Source organism: Melanerpes formicivorus, unplaced genomic scaffold, assembly GCF_026170545.1.
Source record: "Melanerpes formicivorus ecotype bairdi unplaced genomic scaffold, bMelFor1.0.p_v2 SCAF_2, whole genome shotgun sequence".
NCBI lineage: Eukaryota > Metazoa > Chordata > Aves > Piciformes > Picidae > Melanerpes > Melanerpes formicivorus.
Window position 1 is genome coordinate 18,861,939 of NW_027142354.1, and position 20,886 is coordinate 18,882,824.

Below are 20,886 nucleotides of genomic sequence, written 5' to 3' on the forward strand. Positions count from 1 at the left end.
AGCAGTCCAGTTCTGAAGCATGTGCTCAATACAAGACATAGCATTCCAGTTGAGACTTTACTCATACTGGAAAAGAAAATGACTACTTGTTAAAAGAAACCAACACCAAAACACCAACCAACCACCACCAAAAGCAAACAAACAAGCACACCTAACACTTTTCCTCCAGAAACATATTCCACATTTAGAAATTTAATCTTAAAAGTCTCTTTAGATTGCTTACAATGCTGTTATTTCAGTCTTAAAATAGTTAATCAATATGCATTTTGTTTTCAGCTTTGGTACATACAGGAGCTCTAACACAAATTGCAGTTTTGTCAAAAGGGGGGAAAAATTTCTAATTCAATTAGTTTGCCTGTAGTCATAGAATCATAGAACAGTCTGGGCTGTAAAGGACCTCCAGTCCTTTACAAGGTCATCCAGTTCAAGTCCCTCTGCAGTAAGCAGGGGTATCCTTAACTAGGTCAGGTTGCCCAGAGCCCTGGGCTGTCTTCCTGGTGCATACATACACATGCACTTTTTGTTCCAAAATCCTTTGCAGACATACGTTGAAAGTCTTTTAGCCTTCGATGTTTTCAAGATAAAAAAAATGACATCCATAAAGTCTTAAAAAAGTTACCTCACTTTAGGTCACCGGTGTGTCTCTGGGCCTTAGCAGCTTGAAACTAACCTAATGTAAATCGAGTTCCAATTATTTAGCAAGTTATGAGTTGGACCTCATTAATAAATCTGACCTTACAACAGCACATAGTGTAATGGGAAGGAGTAAAGCAAGAATAATCCAATCCCTACCGTTCTCGGTTAAATTTGAGTGAATGAAGTATAGCAGGTCTCTTCTGACGTAAGTTCCACAGGTGTAAGGTATCATCAGCCAAGGCACTCACAAGAGCTCCCTACGAGAAAGAAAAAAGTTTTAGTCAACTTATTTTCATAGCCCTAGTAAAGGTAGATCATAATCAGTGAAAGTGTGTAATAGAAGGACTAAAAAAATTATTTACATGCATGTGCATCAACATCACAGACAAGGTGTAAGTAGCTGTAGTAACTGATGTAATCACACATCACTTAATCACTCTCATCTGGTTCAGTGCTATACTTCACTATTTCAAGAATAGAATGATAGAATAATGTGTTTGAAAAGTCCTTTCAGATTGAGTCCAAACATTACCTAACTCTATCAAGTCTGGCACTAAATCATGCTCCTTAGTGCCACATCTGTGTCTTTAAAATATTTTCAAGGACAGTGATTCAGCCACCTCCCTGGGGAGCCTAATCCAGTGTATGATTACCCTTTCAGGTAGTTGTAGAGAGCAGTACCGTCTGCCCTCAGCCTCCTCTTCTCCAGAATAAACAATCCCAGATTCCTCAGCCACTCCTCATAAGACCTGTTCTTCATACTGTACTTCATACATGCTGCCCTTCTTTGGGCACACTCCAGCACCTCAATGTCTTCTTGTAGCGAGGGCCCCAAAACTGAACACGGTACTCACGGTGTGGCCTCACCAGAGCTAAGTACAGGGTTACAACTACTTCCCTCGACCTGCTCATCACACTATTCCTGACACAGGCCAGGATACTGCTGGCCTTGGCTGCATGAGCACACTGCTGGCAAATGTTCAGCTGGTTGCTGATCAACACCCCCAGGTCTCTCTCTACTGGGCAGCTTTTCAGCCACTCTTCAAGCCTGTGGTGTTGTATGGGGTTGTTGTGACCCAAGAGCAGAAGCTAGTACTTGGCCCTGTTGAATCTTTTACAATTGACTTCAGAACATTGATCCAGCCTGTCCAGGTCAAGAGATAACTTGCAATGTTCAGTGACATGAATAAACATTCCTAGTTAAAAAAAACCAACAAAACCACAAACCCCAAACCAGCACACCCCTAAAAAACCAAACCACCAAACAACCCAACCAACCAATCTTACAGCAAGGGAATACTCCAGAAACAACGATTTTTTTTCAGCAGTTAGTCAAGCACTTTCTGAAATAAATATTTGTAATTGTTATTACTGTTTGCCATTCATGCTAAGAGTCTTTTGTATTAGCTGATTGTGATGCTTAATTTGTCTGCTCATAGTTATGGAATATTTACATTATTTTACTCACCTCATTAATCAGGAACTGAAGCTGGATTACTGCAGCTCCACTCTCGTGTTGGCAGTAACATTCAACTCCTGGCCGACCAAAGCTGGAATTGCTACCATTAAGGAATAATTGTTGTATATAACAAGGGAAAAAACACCCAAGCACCACAACCAACACTGTCATTATCACTAATACCACATTCAAAGGGGTTAACATCCTCCTGCTAGCTAATGCATTCATATTAAGCCACAAAGATGAGTGATCAAAGAAATAATTTATGAACAACACATAGAAATTAAAAAGCCAATCTTATTTATCCTCAAGGAATAGAAAACTTTAACTGTAAGCAAAGCAGTTACACATGGAGATTCTTCACCAGTGAGAACATAGAGAATGATGAAACAGTCATTTAGTAGTGTCATGTATCAGGGCTAGTAGAAAATGAAGTTAATCTAAATAAGCATCATAAACAAATGATCACATTTTTCAAGTTGAAGAAGCCTTCTTTCCTTTTTGCTTCTGTAGTGGCTTAAGAGCAGCTTAATAATGCAAGGTATGCTAAAAATAATTGCTGTGATAGAAACAAAAAGATCAGAAGTTGAAATATGAACGAGTCAGTGGGAAATTGCATGTAATCTAAGTTTCCAGGATCTCTGTATCAAGATCTTCTGGATTTATACCACCCACAAGATAATGAGGCTTTATTCATTTTCCTCTCATAATCAGTCCTACACTTCCATAAAGAATATCAAGCAGCAGCAAAACAGATTCTTTCACTTCTCCACACTTAGATTCATTTATTAGTCGCAAAGTTCTGTATTTCCAATGTGGCTATCCTCTTTCTTCCTACATGAAATTAAGCAAACTTTCCAGCCTCTAGAAGATGGCAGAAATAAACACAGATTATCACAGTATCACCAAGGTTGGAAGAGACCTCAAAGATCATTGAGTCCAACCTGTCACCACCAACCTCATGACTAGACCATGGCACCAAGTGCCATGTCTAATCCCCTCTTGAACACCTCCAGGGACGGTGACTCCACCACCTCCCTGGGCAGCCCATTCCCATGGCGAACGACTCTCTCCATGAAGAACTCTCTCCTCACCTCAAGCATTTTGCCATTACAGTATGCCTGGGATTTCTGGAGAACAATTTGTCAAGGAGCTGAACACCTTGTTTTGAAGGGATACCTTTGGTTTTGGGAAAATAAATCATTCCAAAGATGTAAGCAAAACTGGGAATACAATGTACAATTTGTTCTCTCAGAATACACTAGAAATTAAAAAAACACCAGTACAATTCTCATCCATTCTGTGGATTTCCCTTTTAACAAGAAATTGTTGATCAAAACCAAAGCAGCTACAAATACTCTTAAGGATATATGCATTTGCACTAGAGACAGTTGACAAGCTGAAGAGATTATTGACTGCAAATCAAAATTTGCACATACCCTATTCAACCTCTAAATTGGCAAGATAAAAACATAAGCAGAACTACAATGGCAACAAGTCTTCTTCAACACACTGTAATATATTTTACTTTTAAACTGCAATCCCATTCTTCTAGACTAATGAGTCTGAATAATGTCCAGCAAAGCGATGAGAGAGATACTAAACAGATGTTGAATAATCCAAACTTAATACCAGCTTTCTTTCCTGAACAGAATTAGTACTTTAATTTTGTTCTGGCATGGAAGGGCTTAAAGAGCCAGCCTGCCTCACCTATTTTATTCCCTTGCAATTTAAATTCCTAGCAACGTTTCCTGTACAGAGAAATCATCTGTATGCCGTGGATGGTTTACAACTCTTAAAAAAGAAAGCAAAAAGTTCAATTTGGGGTTTTGGGGGGAGAGGCAAGGCTTGTCCCCATAAATAACACTGTCCTACACAAACTCAGAATAATTTTAATAATGCTTCTGCATTAATTATGGATTGACTATGCAAACTGCCAGACTGGAACAAGTATCCCCACAAGAAATACTATAAGCTTCAGGGGACATTTGCTTTAGGGTTGCTCATGTTTCTGTGTTTCCTTGAATAATTATTTGCAGAAATACACAAAAGGCAACTTCTAAAAGCAAAATTCAGATGTTTACAGGAACTGGATTGTAAAACTTATGTACCAGCACTGACACTGGTAATTTTTCAGCAAAAGATCCCCCCAGTTTTTGCCCTGAACATCAGCTTCCAACATAATTAAACATAAGCCTTGTTCATTCACCTACACACACTTTATCTAACATTGAGGTTTTACAGCTACCCTGCCTCAAAACAAGAGGAATATCACCCAGGGAAAAGAAAAGCCCATTGATTCTTCAAGTCACTCCAGCCTTAAAACTCTACCCATCAAATGTTTTCTTCAGGTATTTCTGATACAAGTATTTCTGGAAGCATTGTTAAAACTGGTCAGTAAAAACTTCAATATTAAGAACACTAGAATGTTTCTTTAAAAAAAAAAACTTTTGCATTTATTAGGACACCTGAATCAGTTCTCTCTCCAGAAATCAGTAAACATGCACTGGGAGTAAGCTTACACAGGCTTTAAACATTTAGAGCAAGTTACTCCTGACAAATTAGGGGAAGCATCACAGGCAGTTCTGAAAATAGTGTCTTGGCTGCTTTTATAGTGCTCACAGTTATCAGCAAAATAAAAGCAGTCCTTGTACCTAGTCCCATTTAACTCCTTTGCTCAAGTATTATGTCATCTTCACTTTTTCACCTGGTAGCTAAAATTATTCTTCTCATCCTAAATTAATATCATCTTCCTAACCAGTATTAATCTTCTTTTCTAAAGCAATGTAAAGCCTCCCAGTTTTGAAAATGCTTGTCACACTGCACAGAGGGCCAATAACACATGTCTGTTTCACTACATGTTCAGCATTTCTCAGCCACTCAAACCAGGCAGCATCTCAGGGAATGCAATCTGTCCAAATCCTCTATGCTTGCACATGTGTGCTTAAGGCAAGAGAGCTCACTGCACTAAGCAATGACCACACAGTAGTCCCCAAAACAAACAAAAATAATGAACTATGACAAGATGGACAAAGCATTTTAATTACGTAGACAAAAACTCTTTTCCAATAACCTAGAATCTGTCTAGAGAAAACAGTATGCTGTGAGCGATTTTCTAATCAAGACCCATCCTTCCTCCCTCACTTTGATGAGTTTTTACTATTCCTGCGTAATCCCCTATTCAAGAATATTAACAAACTAGATAAACTAATAGTTTTTCATCCTTACCTTTGAATATTACTTTTGTATTCCCAACAGCCATTAGGAAATCAATCCTGGAAAACACTAGTTTTTTCACTGTTTTCACCACTGCATTGTTTTGCCTTTTTAAGTTAGAAAAAACTGTGGCTTAGAGAGGGAAAAGAGAACGCACTTGTGTCTGAACATAAGTGTTCACAACTGTAGAAGTGCAGGTCATACAAGAAAAAACACAGTATCAGGCTACTTTAATATCACATAATAACCCTTATTTTATTTCCATTTATGAGAGAAGGCAACAGTTCCAAAAAAAAAAAAAAAGTAAACATTTCCCCCAAAACAAGCTTCAGATCTAAGCTTCCTTCACCTCTGCCCCCAACAAGGCAAAACAAAAGTATTTCAGTAAGTGAAATGAGAGCTCTCTTTTCAAAACACTAATTTTCAAAATTATTACCATTAATTGTAGCCTTATCTACATAGAGCAACACAGTACACATCTGCCCTCAGAAGTAACATTCTGAAAAAAACAAATAAATGCTTCCAGAATATTTATGAAAGCCTCAGAAGAGCAATCTTTTAAAGCAAATTTATTTGAAGTTACTCTAACAAACCTAGGGAATATTGGGTGGTTCTTCACCTGTGCTTGACCTGCCTGACATAGGAGAGCTGCAAAACTATAGCTGTAAATTCAATCCTCAGTATAAATTGCCTATTGTCACACAGATACCTGCATCTTCCTGTCATTACACCTCTGTAGCACAGCAAGATAGGGACTATGTTCCCATACCAGATTTCCCACTGTTGCAGCAGCTCAAGACTAAAACAAATCTGAAACAGTTAGTAAAATTCTTTCTGAGATACTTCTCAAAACTACAACTGTAATACCTTGTAGGTCTTAAACATTTGGCAACTTTGATGCAACAAAATAGATGCCCAAGTAAAGGAAAGCATGCATACCACTGATGTGAATACATACAAAATTCTAAGGGCAGTAGCCTATTCACCCTATTCTGACACACAACAATCTGTAGCATATCGCTCTCCAGGACTGCTTATCATACCTGCATATTTTACTTTAGTCATTGCTATGTAGCAGATCTCCACTTAATCAGACCCTGAATTACTTTCATAGGCAAAGCCTCCACTTATTTTGCACACACTTTTGCCACATGCCTTGACGGTGGTCTCCAACAATTATCACAGCATAGAAAAAACCCCATAGCAATGGGGAGATTCCCAAATAGTATTTGAAGATTAAGAGTCTGCTTGACATTGCTCACCATTTTCAAGTCTGGATACAATCCAATAACAGAAAAACTGAAGACTTAATTTTCATCAAGTTAGAGAGTACCATAAAGTCCTGATGATGCATCTAAACTGGATTAAAGTAGTACAAGAGGAGATTCACATAGATTTTCTAACTGCCATCGTCACCTGCACTTAATCTAGTCAGTACTATTACTTGCACAGACAAAAAGCATGATCCATCACAGAACCTCATAAAGAACAATCTACCAAGACACTGCTATTTAGTAAGAGAAAGTTATTAAAAAAGTCAGAAAATACTACAGCCACTATCTACAATACTAACTGAATACTAACTTGAACATGTCCAGAGAAGGGCAACAAGGCTGGGGAGAGGCCTTGAGCACAAGCCCTATGAGGAGAGGCTGAGGGAGCTGGGATTGTTTAGCCTGGAGAAGAGGAGGCGCAGGGGTGACCTCATTGCCCTCTATAACTACCTGAAGGGTGGTTGTAGCCAGGAAGGGGTTGGTCTCTTCTCCCAGGCAACCAGCACCAGAACAAGGGGACACAGTCTCAAGATGCGCCAGGGGAAATTTAGGCTCGAGGTGAGGAGGAAGTTCTTCACAGAGAGAGTCGTTCACCATTGGAATGTGCTGCCCTGGGAGGTGGTGGAGTCACCATCCCTGGAGGAGTTCAAGAGGAGATTGGATGTGGCACTTGGAGACGTGATCTAGTCATGAGGTCTGTGGTGACAGGTTGGACTCGATCCTCGAGGTCTCTTCCCACCTTAGAGACACTGTGATACTGTGATTTTTTCATATCCAAATACCAACCAAATACAAAGAAATCCATTAAATACTTTTGGGAGAGTTTTAAGCTTCATACCAACCCAGATACAGTATCATACCACTATTTTTCACCAATTTTAGAATTACAGAGTTTCCTTTTAAAGATTTAGTCCCGCACAGCATCTTGTTTATACCACTCAGCTAAGTAGATCTTTATTTCTCCCCATGTTTCAGTATTTATGTTTGCAAAAGTACACAATAATGTTTGTTAGTATTTCAGATCCACTTTCTTATGTGTGTAACAGCATTAAGCAAAACTGGACCAGGGCTTTAAAATGGAGATGAAAGCCCATCAAGTGGAAATCACTGCTAACAATTTACTATGACAATGCATTCTTCACCTTTGCTATTCAATTTATCACTTTGTATATCTACTTTTACTCACTTTAGAAAGCTGGGATAAAAAGACAACGACTAATGCAGACAGAAGAGAACATTATCACAGTGTTGATGTATCTGGATGATGGAAAGATCTTTAAGATCTCATTAAGTTAAATTAAGTTGGTCACATGTACAGATTTCTCCCCCAGATTTTGCTGTGCTCTCTTCTCAATACTGATACTATATCCTCCCCTCTGGACACAGTCCTTAACTTGTGATTGTGGCTTAAATCCACCCTTCTGCTTCCTACACCATTTTGCTTTGTACCAATGATATAAACTCCCTCTTAGAAATACACTTTTGGAGAAAGTGTAGTTTATCAATAGGAGTTTTATCAAAACAGTGATGTAGGCACAGGTTTTTGCTTCTATAGCCTTTTGAAGTATTTACCAGCACCATCATTTACTGCAGTGATTAGATGTACCACCATTCTTATTCAATAGAAATTCAGCCCCAAAGGTGGTAGAAGTTTGACACTGTACCAACTTGACATGACAAGTCTGCTCCCAGACTCACTAGTGCTAGCAGTCACAAGCTAGATCTTCCACATACCCAATGTGATGTTCACAAGCAATACTGCTGATACCACTGTTTAAATACTTGCCCTAGCAGTATCTAAATCCTAATTCAAACATAACACAAATAAATGGGTCTCAGGAGAGAGTTTTCCTGAAGTCTGCTCAAAGACATAAGTACAAAGAGATCTTAAATCCTCTCCATTTCAAAATGACACTCAAATATAAGCCTCTACTCTATCAATAACTGTCCCATACTTCAAGTATTCTGTAATACAGTTTTCTAAGAACACCATTTTCAATTGTATTTTAAGCCTACTCAGGTTCTACTGTAGCATAAATTTGGTGATTTTGAAAACTAGGAGGAACTGAATAACTTACCATTTCATTACTATCAAAGTAGCTGTGAATTTTATTCACTATTTGCTCAAAACTACAAAGGAAAAACTAAGGTACAATTCAAGCAGTTCAGTAGATGGCACTGTTCCATCAAAATCAAGTGAAGAAACTATGTGTTCACATAAACAAGGGGTACCTTGGAGCTAAAATTCTTACTTTCACATATAAAATCAGTTCCTTTTCAATGCTGCTTCAATTTTTTGTGCTTTTCATAGGACTTGAAAAATAGTTTATTACATACCTAACTATTAAAAGGGATTACTGTAATCCAGATATTTTTGCAAACTTACAAGATATTTCACCAAAATAAATAGCTATTGCACATAGCTGTATTTCACACCACAAAAATTGCTGCATGTCAATGTTACACAAAGTGGTATTTGTGGCTTGTGTTTACCAGAAATCCTACTTGAGATGGACCATTCAAAGGTTGGCATTGTCCCTAGAAGTTGCTTATGCAAACTTCATACATCAATACATGTATTATGGTTATTTATTTTTAAAAGTTTATGCACTGTCTCAATGTAACAATTAAACATTCTGTATTCTTTTGCTTCAATTTTATTTTAAAACAGTCTCAAAAAAAAAAAAGGTCATTAAAAAGATCTGAACTAAATTGCCAGACAAAACCCAGAGCTGGCATTAAAACCTGCAGTTCTTCAACATTACTAAAATTGGAAGTATAGCATTAACACTACCCATTCCATCTTCACTCTCCTTATTACAGTAGTTCCAGATGCAGAGCTATTTCAATCAACTTTGACAGAAGGGAAGAAGTCTTGCAAGTAATAATTCACTCTAAGTTTTATAAAGACAAAACAGATTGGGCCCACATTCTAATAAAAAAGAGAAAAGTGGCAGCATTACCTCAACATCCTAAAATAAGAAGCTTTATGTGAAATGCTGCAATAACAGGAAGCATTTCAAAAGTTAGAATGCAGGTAATTATACTAAAGATACAGTTGTACTAGAGCAGGTTTCAGAGGCAAAACATCTGTTGCCTATAGATAAAAGTACCCAAACTAATTAATATCTATATACTACAATTCACTTCCTATAACTTCCTTGTTCCAGGTGCAAGGGGAAACCCCATTCTCTTCATATAATGGCTTGAAGGTAGTGCTACTTATGGTAGTTTCAAGCACAAAGATGTGCTTGAAGAGAAATACAATGAGTTTCCTCAGAAGAAAATGCCTTCAAAATTAGAGTTGTCGAAAGTACAAAACTGAAGGAAGTTTGGACTTTTTTTTTTTGTACCCACTGCAAATAGCATTAAAAAAAAAATACATTACTAAAAATTAAATAATGAAAATAATCAGTCATTGTTTAAGGTAGACTACCAGAACAGTCCAGAGCTTTACTGAGGTTTTAGTGTCAAAACCTGACGTTACAGAATTGAAGCAGACTAGGTTTCCCATCTACTCTATAAATTTCCAGCTACAGAAAACAGTGCTTCGGAATAGTCAAAATATGACAATACCCACAGCATCACATGAAAGAAAGTTATTATTTGGAACAGGACTCTCCATTCCACCTGAAGATGATTTTTAGGTAGCATATCCAGATCATTAAAGCTAACGTGCCATTGTAGCCTAATCAGATCAGACCTGCTTTGTTCATCTCCCAGAACCTGCATCGACACTGTAATTCACTGCTTAAATGTTTTAATTGAAGCACTTTAAGTGTTTTGAGTGTCAGACAGCCTTTTCTAGTCAGCTACAGAGAAAAAGTTTTGAATGTTCACTTCTGTAACACTTTCCATGAAAAAAAATACAAGAGGAAACCAGTGATGCAATTTTCAGCCAACTACCACAACTCACTACAAGTTGTATGTAAGCCTTGCATGATGAGAAGTAAGACCAAAGGGGACTCAAATATAAAATGGAGTAGTAAGCATTTAAGTTGCTATCTGTCAGACTAAATTACCTGTGATGATCTTAAACATTTAGTGGAATGGTGGGGAAAAAAAAGGGGGTGGAGAGGGCAAAAAAAAAAACCATAAACAAACCAGAAACATGGAAGAAATCTGTTTCTCTGATTTGGCTTTAAAGAAGTTAGAAGTGAATAAATACTACCTTTACAAACTACCATTCAAAGTTTATTTCTTCTTCCAAATGTTAGCACATCAAACCATCAATCTTAAACATGAACAAACAATCCCATTGTTTATCTACAGTGGTCAGTAGCTCTGTGTGACTGGGAGAAAAATCATTAAGAAAAGTATTAGACTTTGACAGTAAAAAGCTCCACCTGACCTAAACTCAGACATTAAGAGAAAAAGCAAGTGTATTTTCCTATGCAGAAAGAGAATCTTTACTGGCCAACTGCAAGCAGATTCACTTTAATTCTCTGAAGCACTACAAGTCTGAAGGTGTTTTTCTTGCAAAGTATCCTGGGTTTTTCTGCAAGAAAGGGCTATAAAACAAATCAACTGATATGCTAGCACAACCTGAAGTCTGTTTACTATGAATGCCCAGGTTCTCAACTTCAGCCTCTGGAAAAGGTTGAAAGAATCAGGCTTGTTTAATCAAGAATCACCCCACAAACGCCCACACATTCAGAGTCTGCTCAAAAGTCCTTGAATTCAATGTGCAGTAAACAAGACTGCACAGACAGGACACAAACATTTCAACAAACTCAAGCCTTATCCCTCCTCCCAGACTGCATACATACAGAAATTTGATCCTCTTGAAGCTGAGGAGAAAGATTAAAAAAGTTAAATCATTCACCCCATACCACCCTAGATGGCCTCTTCCAGGACAGCTACGTTCTTGGGAAGTACTGGTGGACGAGAGCTACAATTAAGTCTACCAGAAGCAGACTGTGGTAATCCACACACAAAAACTCTGAACTAGTATGTTTTAAGAATTGTTAGGTAAGAAAAGAGAGCCACTTGCACACATTTAAAATCACGTATGTTTAGAATAAAGACAAACTAACTAGGTTTTGAAAGACAAGCAGAAATCACTTCTATTAACCAGTAATTTCCAGTAATTCAAAATAGCAACTACAAAAGGAACAAACTCTTCATAGAATCTCTATGGCCTGTTGCACATACCTTGGGATGAAGTCTGTTTTACTATAATCCACCACAACAGGCTGATATATGCATTCCAGTCAAACAATTTAAAAAAAAAAAAAAACCAACCACGAGATGCAGAATGGTATTTATTAGTAGCCACAGAATGGCTTAGGTTGGAAGGTCTTGACATCCTCTACTCCTGCCTCCCTGCCATGAGCAGTCCTTAAAAACAAACTATTCTAAAAAAGTAGCCAGAGAAATAATACACTAAATAGCTCTGGCCAGAACCAAGCTACTAAGATACTTTAGACTACTAAATATTTTCTGAAGTTCTTATGAGGAGCTGAAGGTGTATTTAATAATGATTCAGTATCATCCAGGGTGCAGTTACACTGAACATCTTTAAAGATTTTCAATCAATACACTGAGACAGCACTAACGAGTATCACCAATTGGTTTCAATTGCAGCAGAAGCGAACTGCCTCCAAGTCAAGCACATTTGTATAATTTACAATTTTATACCTTTAATGTACTATAGAAGACAACGAGAAGTTTCAGAATACAAAGGCCTATACTTTTGGTGGGTTTGCCTACATAGTTTGCTGTAAAAAATGTTTTCAAACTGTGCTTTAAATTATTTTGCCTGTTTGGAAACTGGTATCTACTAATGTTAAGTTTGACATAAATTAGAACTCAGGAATAATTTGCAAGAACACTCTCTTTGACTGAGCTTTCCTATACCTGATGAGAGTCTATTCCTATAAATGCCAATCCATTTCTCTGTAGATCAGAGCAGCAAGTGTTAGCAGCATCTTCTTCATCAAAACGGATACAGCTACTCTAATAGCACTGTAATTTGAAGAATGGGACAGAGTAGTTTTTTTCCCCCCCTTTAAAACATTCTCCAAGCCACCGTTTTCTGAACTTGCCCAGCACTCTGTTCTAATTGCAACAGTACCCTCCCCTGCTGAAAAAAAGTGAGGGAAGAGAACATGATCAGATCACAGGGTGATAACCACACTCAAGTTTCCGTGTCAGCTTCCTTGACGTTAAGGCTCACGATTACATCACACCAATCTTGGTAATCTGTTTTATCATACTACAGAAAGTGTTTCATCAACTGTTCAAGTATCTGGCAAATTTTGCTCAAGCAGTGAAGATTAATTCCTTGCTAGCAAACCATAAAAGCTGAGAAAATTTGAATTGGTGTTTATAAAGAAAAAAAAAAAAATTAAAAAATTACAGATGTGAAGTACCAAGTTGAAATTAAGTTAGTGCAACAATATTGTTGAACTTCATACTTAAGGAATTCCTTCCAATGATAAGAGTCAGAATAATAGTCACCAGACTCAAGCCAGAGGTCCATGCATCCTACAACTGTTTTCCTACAGCAGCACTCAACATTAAAGGAGAGCACAAAAGCTTGGCCACTTTTTTTCAGCCTATTCCCTATCCACTTCAAAACCAAACCCTCCTGGCAGACTAGATATGTTAGAGGACAAATTCCAGTCTAGCCCCTTCAGCATTTGCTTGTTGAGCCATTATCTGAATTTGACCATTCCTCACCTGAACACACCAATATGGCCTGGCACTACATCCCACCCCCCAAAAAACCCACAAATTTTCACTGTTCATTATATCCAAACTAAAACAAATTGTTCTGTATTTTTAAAGTCAGTCTAATAGTGTGTCCAGTTCTGGGCCCCTCAGTTTAGGAAGGATGTTTGACTTGCTGGAACATGTCCAGAGAAGGGCAACGAAGTTGGTGAGGGGTTTGGAACACAAGCCCTATGAGGAGAGGCTGAGGGACCTGGGGTTGCTGAGCCTGGAGGAGACTCAGGGGTGACCTTATTGCTCTCTACAACTACCTGAAGGGAGGTTGTAGACAGGCAGAGGTTGGTCTCTTCTCCCAGGCAGCCAGCACCAGAACAAGAGGAAACAGTCTCAGGCTGCGCCAGGGGAGGTTCAGGTTGGATGTTAGGAAGAAATTCTATACAGAGAGAGCGATTGCCCATTGGAATGGGCTGCCCAGGGAGGTGGTGGAGTCACCATCATTGGAAGTGTTCAGGAGGAGACTTGATGGGGTGCTCCATGCCATGGTTTAGTTGTTTAGGTGGGTTGGATTGGTTGATGGGTTGGACACGATGATCTTGAAGGTCTCTTCCAACCTGGTTTATTTTATTCTATTCTATTTATTGAATACTACCTACTTTTTTTTGCATAACAGCTCAGCATACATTTTAACTATTTCCATCTTGATTTTACAATCCTTGAACATATTTACCCCTTCTCTCCTTCTCTCTAAATTGAGGAAACTAAGCATTGTTAACCCTCTTTAAGGCACCCACTCTGTTCTCAATAATTCTAGCTACCCTCCTCTTAATACATGCCATTGAAAATACATGACTTAAAATGAGGACAAAATAATGACTTTTGTTTATCATGCTCTTTCAAGTTTGTTGGGCAGATTTGGTAACAAATTGAAAAGACACATTTTAGTAGCTGGTTCCAAGAACATGCAAATCCACTCAACCACTGATTAAAAGCTTTCTACTTTGACTGCTGTGGTGTTTATGACTCAAAAATGGGATTGTCTTGAACTAGCTCTTTATTTAATATATTGTATCTATTACATATAGTGCATTATGTTTATTATATAATACAGCATTATAATTATCAACCTGAATTCAGAGATGGAAATTACTATGAAATTATACACAAAAGAAACATGCAAGTAGCATTCTTTTAACTGATGTAATCTCTAAGTCTCTGCAGCATCCCATCATCTCAAACTAATCTTGAAAATAAAAAAAGGCTACATTTGTAAAGGGCAATCCAACTTTAACTGGGCTACAAAAGCCTCTAGGTAGGTAACACTCAAATACTACTGGTTTTACAAACTGTTTCTTTAAAAGGGTTTCACTGAAATAATAGCTAAAGCCTTTAATTATTCTGTCCAGTTCAGGGTGCACTGGACAGATAAGATCACTTCTGAGCATATAAGGCAAAACAGTATTAAGATATTTTATAATTAAAAAAAAATAAATCTTAAGGATCTCTCTAGCTTCTATCTACTGAAATTAAATGCAGGCAGCTTCTATCAGCCAGATGAAGTGGTGAGTGATCACTGCTACTGTTGATTATGCCAAAGCAGATGACCTTACCCTCAGGTGCAAAACTACTAATGGCCTTTCTTTTTTCACCTATATATGCTTTATAATGGAGAAAACCCAACAAGGCATTTAAGCCAAGTATCATCACCTTTCTGTCCCCTTCAGAATTGTAATGCCCAATACTAAAACAGAGCTAGTTCTATTTAGAGTCTGCTGCAAACACAAATCAGTTTTGCTGCAAAGAGCAGCACCAAATATACTGATGCATTCAAGTATTGATCACTTTGCTTTTCAATTATAGCTATGCACCAACTGTCACTATCTATGTACTTGCAGATCTTTTGAAGTTTATTTCCATAGAGCCTTATTTGCTAACTGCTCTAACAGAGGCTTTTACAGCTGTTAACATTAATATCACACTGAATGCATTACATGTAACTTCCCTGCACTAAACTGTTTATTACATTTCAAATGCATAATTTTTTCTACAGAAAACTACACAAGGTAAAAGAGGCCACACAAATGTCATCACAAAACCCGGGTTGGAAGTGACAGGATGTACTTAGCTATGTGCAAGATGACTACCACAAATGACTGCAACTGCTTCCGATTACTACACACTAAAAAGCAAAACTGCAGTTCTAAACTGCAGCTCTTACTGCAGAAAGAACAGATCAAAAGTCAGTAAGGTTCTCTCAGGAAATGCTACCCCCTGCCCACTTTTTTTTTTTTTTTTAATTATTTTTACCCAGAACAGACTTAATTTGATCTGCAAATTATTGGCAGTTTTAATACAGAAAAGAACCCTGAAACAAAACCCAACAAGCCCACAGTTCAAAAGTTAAGGTGTCTTTTTTTTGGTTCCCCTGCTACTCTAGTAGGTAAAGAAACAACATTATAAAAGCTAACTCCTACTGCCTCTTCCTCACAGCATCCTCTAAAGCATGACAATCTGAATTCCACTGTAATTTGTGGCTTTTACACTATCACTGACTATTAACATAATTGGGACTATATTCACAGTATTGTTCATGGGGCACATCCGGAAAAAAAAAAAACAATGGGCAATGTCTCTGTCAAGTCCTAGGCAGCTACATATGCTGTAGGTAATTGAAAAAAAGGTTTTGGACCTATGCTTCTTTTTTTTTTTGGTGGTTTTGGCCCTCTGTTGCTGTCCCCATCCCCCATCTTCCCCCAAGACACAGAAGCAAGTACAAAAGATTAGGAGAAGGGCAGTATTCTTTGTGAGGGGCAGTTATCTGAATACCTATTTCCTTTGGCCAACAACCCATACAAAAACACAGGGACTTTAAGACTATTTTAAAGAGGTAGGGTACTCAATGTCTTTTTGTTCTGGGTAACTCATCAGGATTTCTTTCCAAAGCATTGTATTTCCCATCTAATTATTATAAAGAAAGAGGATATGTTCACCGTGCCAACAAGAAATTTCATTATATTTAGTCACAAAGAGAAGTTTATTGGTGGCTTTTTTGGTAACTTCCCTTTTTATCTGATATTTAAGGGCAGCTGTGAAGCTAATCTTGCTGCACCAGTTTACTGCACAAGTTTGGAACACATAAAAGAGAATTCCAGGTAAGTTATTGCTCTTCAGCCTGTCTGCATATTAATAAGCATCACTAAAGCTCAGTAACTGTACTTCTAATATCAACACTGCAGAGTTCAGCCAAGACTGTTTTCCAACTGTGAAGATGAACATCTGCTCTGTTTAACAAGGTAGTAAGACTGGATAGAGCATATGCTAAAAAAAACAAAATAAAATGCTAAACCTATCAATTTAATGTTGTCATCACCAAAAACATAGAATTCTCTCCTTTTTCCCTAATAAGCAAGTAGGAAAACACAAATTGCTTTTGTCTATCTGCTGCTGCTGACAAGTTGGTGTTACCAGGTGGGAAAAAGAGACAGGACCTTCTGTAGAAAAGGTTATCATAAACATTGGATACCAGTTAAATTGCCACTTCAGCAGTCCGCTCGTGAGTGTTTAATAAATCACCCCAATGTAACAAGTATGAGCCTGTCAGGAACTTCAAGAACCAGCTATACAATACAATCTCCTGCTACCCCACTAAGTGGAAGTACAAACATTTTGCTTTCTTTGGGTCTGTGCATCCTTTCTTTAGCTCCCTGGTTTCCAAAGTTAAAACAGCTTCTGTGAAAACTTTTAGCAAGAATAGAGGAAAAGGAAGAGACCGTTAGTTCTTGGAGTTCTCAAAAGGGTGAGTTTGGTCTACAGCCTTCTGCTAGAAAAACCCAACCTCTTTTCTCCACCAGTATTGTTCTTATGAGCACCACATGATTTCAGTAAGACAGACTAAGACTTATTCTGGACATGGAAGCAGTGATCACCACAGTTACACAATCTCAATTTTAGAAGGAAATTAAGCTTCAATTTGCCCAAGCAAAAACCAGGTTGTTACTACTTTTTGAAGGCATTTACAAAACAAAATTCCATGATATACAGTAAAAAGAATAAGGTTGTTTTTAGGAACTTCTGTCATGCTATGGTTAGTGTTCTACAGAGAAGTTTAAGTAGCAGATTTTGCTAACCACAATACCTGGAAAAATACAATCTGAAGTACTACAAGATAAGCACCATTGTTATTACAAAAAAGAAATTTAATTGTTTCATACATTTTAATTAGCTCAACCAGCATAGCCTAGCATTCCTCAAAGCACTTAATCTTGCACTTTTGCTATACTAGCAAACAGACATTTCAAGTTTCACCTACTTTCACAATTACGATAAAATTCAAAGCAAATGACGTCTAAGTACAGTAGAGAGTAGAACTGCTGTGGACAAATGCTTGGGAACACCTATTGTTGAACATCAATTAAAAAATTTTACTAATGAAAACACTAAAATAAATGTCTTAATTCATCAACTGATAGAGCTGCCTCAGTACAAGCACTATCAATAACTAGAATTACTTTTTTTGGAATATCTTGCCAAGGAGAGATTTTTACTGTAAGACAAAATGGTTCCCATTTGTGGCAGAGTGTCTTCAATTGAACATCATCATGTCAGACCAGGCTACATTATAGACACAGAATAAGTAATTTCATTAAAAATCAAGATGAACCAGGGCTCAATATGAGTCTCCAGAGGCTGACAGCATTGCCACACATTTCAGAAGTCTACCAAATAAGGAATTTTTCCACTCTACGACAGTCCTCACTTACAAAATATTTCAGTTTCAGCTATTTCCAAGACTTTTCTTATTTTAAACTGGTCCTAAATTCAGCAATACAAGTACCACTGCCAGAGATTTAAATTATGTCATTAGACCTTCACCTGTATTTGCACTAGGAGTCAACAGAAGTATCACAGTATCACCAAGGTTGGAAGAGCCATCAAAGATCATCAAGTCCAACCTGTCACCACAGACCTCGTGACTAGACCGTGGCACCAAGTGCCACATCCAATTCCCTCTTGAACCCCTCCAGGGATGGTGACTCCACCACCTCCCTGGGCAGCACATTCCAATGGCAAACTACTCTCAGTGAAGAACTTTCTCCTCACCTTGAGCCTAAAACTCCCCTGGTGCAGCTTGAGACTGCATCCTCTTGTGCTGGTGCTGGTTGCCTGAGATAAGAGACAAACTCCCTCCTGGCTACAATCCCCCTTCAGGTGGTTGTAGTAACTTAGTGCTTTGATAAACATGTAAGCCATAATATTATAAAAGCATTGACATTAAAAAGGTCACCCAAGTTACCACCAATTTAACATTAAAGAGGTTATGCTTGAGATTGGAATTCAAATACCAACTGCGACACCATGATTTAAACTTATAGTTCAGCTAAAGCTGCTACTGCAAGACAGCATACTGGCAGTGGCTATGCAAATGTGCTCTCATGTGGTTTTGGTTCACAAGTACCACAGACTCCTTCCTCAGGCTGCCAAACAGATACACTTCATAGCAAATATTTACATTTCTGGAAGAAGTAGAGCTTTGTCTACTGAATCAGATGTAACAGATGCAGGACTAAGAATCTGCATTTTTGCAAAAAAATGTTCATTACCAGTTTCTGGTACGGTCCAAGAAGGGCAACATCAAGAGTAGCAAAAACAAAAGAGAAGATCCAAGAGATTAAAGACCCATCGCAGTACTAAATTTTCTTAAAACTGCTAAGAACTCAAAATGTGTCCACTGTCCTTAGTCTTAGCTAACTGGTACAGTGAACAAAAAACCCACAAAGAAAGAAACCACTAAGGATACTTTAGTCACCTTAAATGTAACGTGTAAGAATGCATATCTTTGTCTTGTGAAACTTTTGTGAAAATAACAACCTGGATGCTTAGGAGAAATAATGCAGTTGGAAAATCTCTGCTAAAAAGGAAGTTTTCTTTGGAAAGGTTTGTAATCTTGATTTGTGCTTTCAAGATTTATCACATCAAATCACAAACTGGTTTTGCTTTTCTAGACATGACTTTGCTGGAACTGCCCATTTATTTTCCTGCAATAATGCTGCTTCAGTTCCAAATGCCTTTCCAATGGAACTGAGAAAGAACAAATCCACCAAAATGCCAGGACTACTGAATTAGGCTTTCAGACTTCTAGTACAGTGCTTAAGGTAGGTCCCAGCTGTCCAGTTTCGTATATTTCATCCCTAACATCATCATCAATCCATACCACCTTTAGTGTGTCACAAATAACTAGAAGGTACAAGGAAACAGGCTGTGCCAGCACTATGGTAACACTTACAGCCTAGTAAACTATGCCTGCTTTCTGAAGAGATCACCTTCCCTAAGCTCACTATGGTCTAGCAAGCCCGAAGCTTCAAAGCTGTATCCAATAGGCTCCTGCTTTGCCAGTAACACACCTATAGAGAAGAAAAGTTTCCATTCTGAAGTTCATATTTGTGAATTATAGTATGAGACTTAGAATTATACTTCAAGTATTTCTGAATTAAAAGCAATTAGAATAGAATAAACCAGGTTGGAAGAGACCTTCAAGATCATCGCGTCCAACCTATCATCCAACACCACCTAATCAACTAACCCATGCAACCAAGCACCCTATCAAGTCTCCTCCTGAACACCTCCAGTGATGGTGATTCCACCACCTCTCTGGGCAGCCCATTCCAATGGGCAATCACTCTCTGTGTAGAACTTCTTCCTAACCTCCAGCCTGAGACTGTGTCCTCTTGTTCTGGTGCTGGCTGCCTGGGAGAAGAGACCAACCTCTGCCTGTTTACAACCTCCCTTCAGGTAGTTGTAGAGAGCAATAAGGTCACCCCTGAGTCTCCTCTTCTCCAGGCTAAGCAGCCCCAGCTCCCTCAGCCTCTCCTCATAGGGCTTCTGTTCCAAGCCCCTCACCAACTTCATTGCCCTTCTCTGGACTCGTTCCAGCAAGTCAACATCCTTCCTAAACTGAGGGGCCCAGAACTGGACACAGTACTCGAGGTGTAGCCTAACCAGTGCAGCGTACAGGGGCAGAATGACCTCCCTGCTCCTGCTGGCCACACTGTTCTTAATGCAGGTCAGGATGCCATTGGCCCTCCTGGCTGCCTGGGCACACTGCAGGCTCATGTTCAGCCTACCATCAACCAGCACCCCTAGGTCCCTCTCTGCCTGGCCACCCTCCAGCCACTCTGACCCCAGCCTGTAGCACTGCATGGGGTTGTTGTGGCCAATGTGCAGAACCCGGCACTTGGATGTGTTCAATCTCATGCCGTTGGACTCTGCCCATCTGTCCAGCCTGTTGAGGTCTCTCTGCAGAGCCTCTCTGCCCTCCAGCAGATCAACTCCTGCCCCCAACTTGGTGTGGTCAGCAAATTTACTGATGATGGACTCAATGCCCTCATCCAGATCATCAATAAAGATGTTAAAGAGGATGAGGCCCAGCACTGATCCCTGGGGGACTCCACTAGTGACTGGCCGCCAGCTGGATGTGGCACCATTCACCACCACTCTCTGGGCTCGGCCATCCAGCCAGTTCCTAACCCAGCTCAGAGTGCTGCTGTCCAAGACACGGGCTGACAGCTTGGCCAGGAGTTTGCTATGGGGGACGGTGTCTAAGGCCTTGCTGAAGTCCAGGTAGACCACATC

At 38.8% G+C, this 20,886-nt stretch overlaps 1 protein-coding gene across 10 annotated transcripts in view; it reads right to left on the minus strand.

Moving 5' to 3' along the window:
• STXBP5 (syntaxin binding protein 5) overlaps positions 1-20,886 on the minus strand; it is a 109,054-nt gene that overhangs the window by 79,416 nt on the left and 8,752 nt on the right. For all 10 annotated transcript variants that reach the window (XM_068152316.1, XM_068152384.1, XM_068152370.1 and 7 more), the window contains 2 exons: positions 2,105-2,186; positions 793-893 (listed from right to left, as the gene is read on the minus strand). In XM_068152316.1, the coding sequence (XP_068008417.1) occupies positions 793-893; positions 2,105-2,186 (183 nt within the window). The remainder of the gene's footprint in view (positions 1-792; positions 894-2,104; positions 2,187-20,886) is intronic.